At 40.6% G+C, this 6,346-nt stretch overlaps 1 protein-coding gene across 1 annotated transcript; it reads left to right on the top strand.

Moving 5' to 3' along the window:
- The first annotated feature begins 219 nt into the window (after positions 1-219).
- Positions 220-2,259, top strand: olig3 (oligodendrocyte transcription factor 3). Its single transcript, XM_039690409.2, has one exon. The coding sequence runs from the start codon at positions 484-486 to the stop codon at positions 1,255-1,257; it is 774 nt and encodes a 257-aa protein (XP_039546343.1). The 5' UTR covers positions 220-483; the 3' UTR covers positions 1,258-2,259.
- Positions 2,260-6,346: the final 4,087 nt, after the last annotated feature.

Raw genomic sequence — 6,346 nt, 5'->3', positions numbered from 1 at the left:
CGGAGGCTCCCGGGCTGAAGTGTCCCCCCATGGCGTCCTTACAATGAATATGAATAGATGCTCCTCTGGTCAATGGGACAGTCAAAGCACACCGCTCCAGATAATGGGGACGTCATCCTAACAAGGCCGTTATGAATAGAGGGGCTCCTTTTGTTTGGCCCCTGTCGAGCAGCGCTATAAATACTGAGTCCTGTGATGCGACTCCACAGATCGAGAGAGTTCATCAGCGAGAGAGATCAAAACCAGGCGACACGGCCTCGGTCGACACAGAGAGAGAGAGAGAGAGAGAGAGACACAGACACATACAGAGAGCGAGAGAGAAGAGCAAACCAGGCGACACGGCCTCGGTCGAGAGACACAGACACACACACAGAGGGAGAGAGAGGCTCCGGTGGGATAAATCAGGTGATCAAGCAGGAGTGACTTGAAATAAAAACAAGACAAGAGAAAGACAACCTCCTACACAAGCTCAGACATAAAAAAATGAATTCGGACACGAGCTCCAGCAGAGCCTCCTCTCCAGACATGGATGAGATGTTCCTCCGCGAACACCACCTCCTCCACCCGCAGGACGCGCGCCTGAACTCCGTGTCCTCCACGCAGAACGAGCTGCTCCAGAAGATGAGCAGCGAACACCTGTCCAAATCGCCCTCCGGCAGCAAGTACAAGCTGAAGAAGCAAGTCACCGAGCAGGAGGTCCAGCAACTGCGCCTGAAGATCAACGGGCGCGAGCGCAAGCGCATGCACGACCTGAACCTGGCGATGGACGGGCTCCGGGAGGTCATGCCGTACGCGCACGGGCCGTCCGTGAGGAAGCTCTCCAAGATCGCCACCCTCCTGCTGGCCAGAAACTACATCTTAATGCTGACCAGCTCCCTGGACGAGATGAAGCGGCTCGTGGGCGAGATTTACGGAGGACATCACTCGGCGTTTCACTGCGGGACGGTGAGCCACGGCGGCGCGCATTCCGCGAGCACGGCACACCAGGTGCATCACCCGCTCCTCGGGAGCGCGCTGTCCTCTTCCACCTCCTCGACGCTTTCGACCAGTTTACCGGGACTTACATCCATCAGGGCCCCGCACTCTCTGATGAAGAGCACCCCCGCGCCCCCTCTGCACCTCGGGGGCAGTTTCCAGCACTGGTCGGGCCTGCCGTGCCCCTGCACTATCTGCCAGGTGCCTCCACCCCCGCACCTGCCCATCACCTCCACGGGACTCACGAGGCTTTCCACGGAAAACAAGGACGTGATGAAGTGAAGTGTGCATTGTGGACTGGACTTTGCATGCTCTGTCTGTCTGTCTGTTTGGTTGTTTGATTGTTTTAGCCCTCCTTACAAATACACTACTTCGTCCTTGTAACAAGGATCTCATTGATTGCTTTGTAAGGTTATGGAGTATGTGCTGCATAACGCACTGTAAATAACGTCAGGGGCCGCGCGAGGCTCCGTGTACATTCACTGTAAATGAGAGTAAATTGTTCTATTCGAAATGGAATCTTATGTGTTTGAAGTTGCCCTGGAAACGCGAGCACTCCCCTTGCGCGAGCTTACTTTGGTAACCAGATTGTCCGCCAAAAATGAACCTAGGCTACATTGATGTGGGATCTGCTGTGTGTGTGCTTCAGCGTTACAAATCTCGGTAACACTTTATTTTAAGGTGTCTTTATAACAGTGACACATGTAAGTATTGAGTAATATTAACTATGGGATTACGGTCTGGTTTGGTTTAGAGTTAGATTCATTTATAGTAACTACATGTAATATAAAGACGTTGTAAAATAAAGTGTTACCCATCTCTATGCGTTTTGGCGCAGAATGTGTCTATCATGGTAAAGTTGCGTAAGGCTACCTGTTGATCATGTGATGTGATGATGAGTCGCGTGCATGTGTCTTTCTGCAAAGGGCGTGAAAAGACGAAACCCACATGTTCCTTGTAACAAGGATTGTGAAATGGCATTTCAGATGGAAACTGTACGACTGTGGATTTAGTTCGCATTAGAGTGTTGTTCTGATGATGATGATGATATCTCTCTTTCGATTATTTGATTCATCCATTGTCTGCCCGAGTAATAGCGGAACCTTCAGTGTGTCGTATATCTTTATTTGAAACTCTTCAGCATGAGCATGATCCTTTTTCCTGGGAAAATTTTGTTATTCCAGAGAGATTGCCGTGGTCTTTATTTTTGTACATTCTTGTTGACAAATGAGATATTTATTATTGCCCAGTGTTCCTGGATGAAATTTCAATAAAACGTTGCTGTAAAAAAAGAAAAAAGAAAAGATTGTTTTGTTTTGTATATTTTGTAACGTGTTGTGCGTATTACATGTATTGTGCATTATATAGTTATTACAACTGCATTTGACAATAATAGCTAATGATCAGTCCGCTCCTACATATTTAAAAATATTATTGAATATAGAGATAATTATCTGTTTGCAAAATAAAAAGCAATTTAATATAGGCCTACAAAAAAAAAGTTTCAAAATATAATTCGTCACAGACAGAAATCATTTCCTTGGCGCTCAACATATTAATTAATTAACACTTTATTTTGCAGTGTCATTGTTATGTTACATAGTAATAAATATAAAAACCCTAAAACCCTAAAACAAACCTAATATTAATCCTAACCCCATTGTATACGTAGTTAATTAATATTACTCAAATGTATATTTACATGCAAGCATTAATTCCTATTTTAATTAAAAAAGAAATAAAAATGAAACAAAGAAAGCAAATAAAAAAGACGGAATGTGCTGAAACATGTAGGCTAATGTGTGCAAGCTATAAAACGTGCCGTCTGAATGTGAACGAAAATTACAAAATACGGTTTCAATGATAGCAACAAAATAAAAATCACACGGTACTTTTACTCATATTTCTTTCTGAGAGTTGTGACAGCAAAATGAATTTCATGAGAAAATCTTTTTCACTGGTGTGATGATTAAAAAACGAGCAGCCTATAGAAAAAACAGGCTGTAATGTTTTTAGCCATTAATAAGAAGAACAGTTTTAACATAATAATAATAATCATAAGCTGTTATGTTTTATATTTTTATTGTGAGGCACACGATGCTTTATTTGGTTAATCTATTCTGTTAAGTTTCTTTAATGACGATTGCTGAATGGAAATCTTGGTAGAAATGATAATATTTCCTATTTATCAGCGGCAGAAGTAAATCATAAAGTTGCACTGGACACATATGAAACACAAAGCTAGTCCCTCGGGTGCTTTCACAGACAGCAGCTGAATGTATGTTTGTAGAGATTACAAGTTAATTGTTCATGTGGGAATGGGAGAAGAAAACATCAGAGAGCGCGTGCGGATTACAGGAGCCTAAATGCAGAAGATTAGATATTCAGGACTCTATTCTTGAGGGATGTAAATGAGGCGAGGGATTAAAAAGCTCTTTGTAACTAACTCGTTGAGGGGCTCAAGCCCCTTTTTAGACAAGTAACAAGAAGAGCCTGGGCGAGATAGTTTTACACTTTGTTTTTAGGAACTACAAACGGTGTGTGAACACTGGCCAGTGCTCGAGGCAGATGGAGGGACCGCGGCGCGCGCTTGAGAAACGCCGCGTTGGCAATGGGCATTTGCGTAATTGGATTCGTACAACTGTGCAAAGCATTCATTTATCCACTGATTTTCAGAATCAGCGAATTATAATTATTTGAAGTTAAAGTTTAGGAACTGTGTTCTAGCATAGATCGCTTGATTATTAGAGTTCGTTACAATAAGTTCGCAATTCCTGAACGAAATAGGCTAGCACTGCTTGAAATAATGCAGAAGTTTGTTTTTGTTTTTGTTTTTTGGATAGATTTGGTTTTATGTAAATTGTAACATTTTTTTTCTGCTCCCTAATCACAGATGGTGGAATATAATATATTTATTTATCACAATTCAGTAGCCTATAAAATAGAGAAAGAAGGCCAGATTCATCAAGCGCTTCCATGTTGAACTCCACGTGAAGTAAGTCAAGGAGAATAATGTAACAGTACATGTAAAAAAAACATTTCGATGTTGACCATCTTCATGTATTCTGGAGTTGCCCAAAATATTACCCTTCTGGAATATGGGTTTGATGGAGATCCAAAAGATTTTATGATATGAAAGAGATTTCACAACATTGTATTTTGGTAACATTGCGCACACTGTGTTGTAAGAGATGTATTGTTAATATAGTAGGCTATGTAAGAAGAGTAGGCTATTACAAGTCAGGACAACTCCTAACTTGGTGAATGGATAGAAATTGTTAAAGAAATATAGGCTACAATATGGAAGATTTGACTTTTGTTTTTAGACTTAAAAAAGACCTGTTTCTAAAATACTGGAAGAAATGGATTTATTGGATTGGTAATGGATTTAGACAGAATATGACTGTACAGTACTGAACCTATGTGAAATACTTGCCCCAAAATAACTTATTTCTATTGCTTCCCTCCCCCTTTCCCATTTTCCCCTAATGTTGTATATGTCATTTTCTTGAAACATCATCAATAAAAAATAGCCTACAGTAAAATATAGATATATTTGAAACCCTTCGAACAGACAAGGGTGTATTTTTTTACGAGTTGAGCTAACTACGATCATATTTGTGTTGAATTCGTATTTACACTATTTGATGATTCAACCGACGTTGACCAATCAGGGTTAGTTTCAGAAAATTGTTCTAAATCATTCACATAGGCCTAACGTAAGAATGAAAATATCAAACAATCTTTAAATGAGGCGTTTAGAAAAGCATTTTACATTTTCTAAAAATATTAGTGATACCATGTTTTTGGTGGGGAAAATAGCCATCCCAATAAATGTCTCGTTTTATAGTTATAGGCTATCTGGCTATATGATTCTAGGTCATTTTATCATCCACCACGACCTGAGGCTTTAACAAAGTTGGCATGAAATGGAAGAGTTTCTTCTCTACTGTTGATTTAGTAGACTTGATTTTGTCCACATTTGATTGGATGGTTGTTGTTTGCTATTGGTCGTTCTCATTTGAGTGACAGATTGTCCCGCCCATGCACCGTTGCATCAGCCCGATCTCATGAAAGTTCGTATCTATAGCACGAATGTCATTTCTTGTGGCATTTATACGCCAAAAACAGTTTTTGCGTGTATATGGTACGCGTTTTTCGCGTGCATATGATACACAGTTTTTGGCGTATAATACGCACGAACTCCCCACCCCCCTCCCCCCTTAGCATAAGCATGCAAAAAACATTTTTTGGCGTATAAATGCCACGAGAAATGACATTCGTGGTATAGATAGGCTACGCATCTTCATGAGACTGTGTTGAGACTGTGTTGTGTCATTAGATAAGGTAGGGGAAGTTATTTTGATTCAAGATTATGAGGGCACATTAATTTAAAAAAAGTAACAATGTGCACAGATAAATAATTTAAATACTGCAATATTTATTAATAGTCTGGTGACTTTGCAAACAGTTATGTGGCAAAGGTAGCGTTACTACAGTATTAGCAAAGTCTATCTAGTTCTTGCTTCTCGATTGTTTTGTCTTCCAAAAAGCGGCTAAGCTGCAGGCTAGCGATGGAAAGCAGCATGCGGTAACTATGGTGCGCTTCTGGAGTCAGAATCTGTCATTTGTCAAAGTCTGTGTTTATGTGTTATGTCTTCCAAAAAAGCATCTGTGAGACCGCTGATGTAGCCAATGAGAGCTCTGCGCAAAGCAATTCTCACACACTCGCTCGAAAGGAAATTAAACGCCTCATGGTATTTTTCGCTCCATGCCTCTCCCTTTGTTTCCTTTAATTACAGTTTGGTGGTTAATAAACTCCTTTCCTGCTGGTGCTTCATTAACCATTCTGATTGTTATGATAAGATGTTTGTTTGCAGCAAGTTGAGATAGTTTTCCAATGTTTGGGTTAACGAAACTCGGCTCAGCTGCTCATTTGTATAACTATGTGCTTAACCATGTGATATATACTTTGTTGGTGAATTTAAAGTATGTGCATTAATTAACATTTTTAGTTACACTGTTGACTCTACCTATTGACCCTAACTCAAAAAACGTTAAACCTATAACCCTAGACAACCAAAAGAACAAATTGTCTGCACACTTGAGTCCTTCAAGCCAAATTTTTCAGTGATACAAAGTTTTCGGTGATACAACCATCCTCAGGGCATACACAAACAAAATGTTACCTTCCATTTGACTATGTTCAACTAGGACAATCAACAGTGATAACCCACACCTGCAGAGGCTAGGTAGGGACAGTTGTAGTCCACTGGTGGGAGTTGTAGTTTTTTAAGGTGATGAACCCTAACTTCACTTAAGTGAAGAAGTGAAAAAATGAAAAATACAAGAAACAGACGTGAATATATAC

Source organism: Pimephales promelas, chromosome 11 (genome assembly GCF_988280905.1).
Source record: "Pimephales promelas chromosome 11, fPimPro1.hap1.1, whole genome shotgun sequence".
Lineage (NCBI taxonomy): Eukaryota > Metazoa > Chordata > Actinopteri > Cypriniformes > Leuciscidae > Pimephales > Pimephales promelas.
The sequence above is the reverse complement of the archived record's forward strand: the minus strand, read 5'-3'. Positions and strand labels throughout refer to the sequence as shown.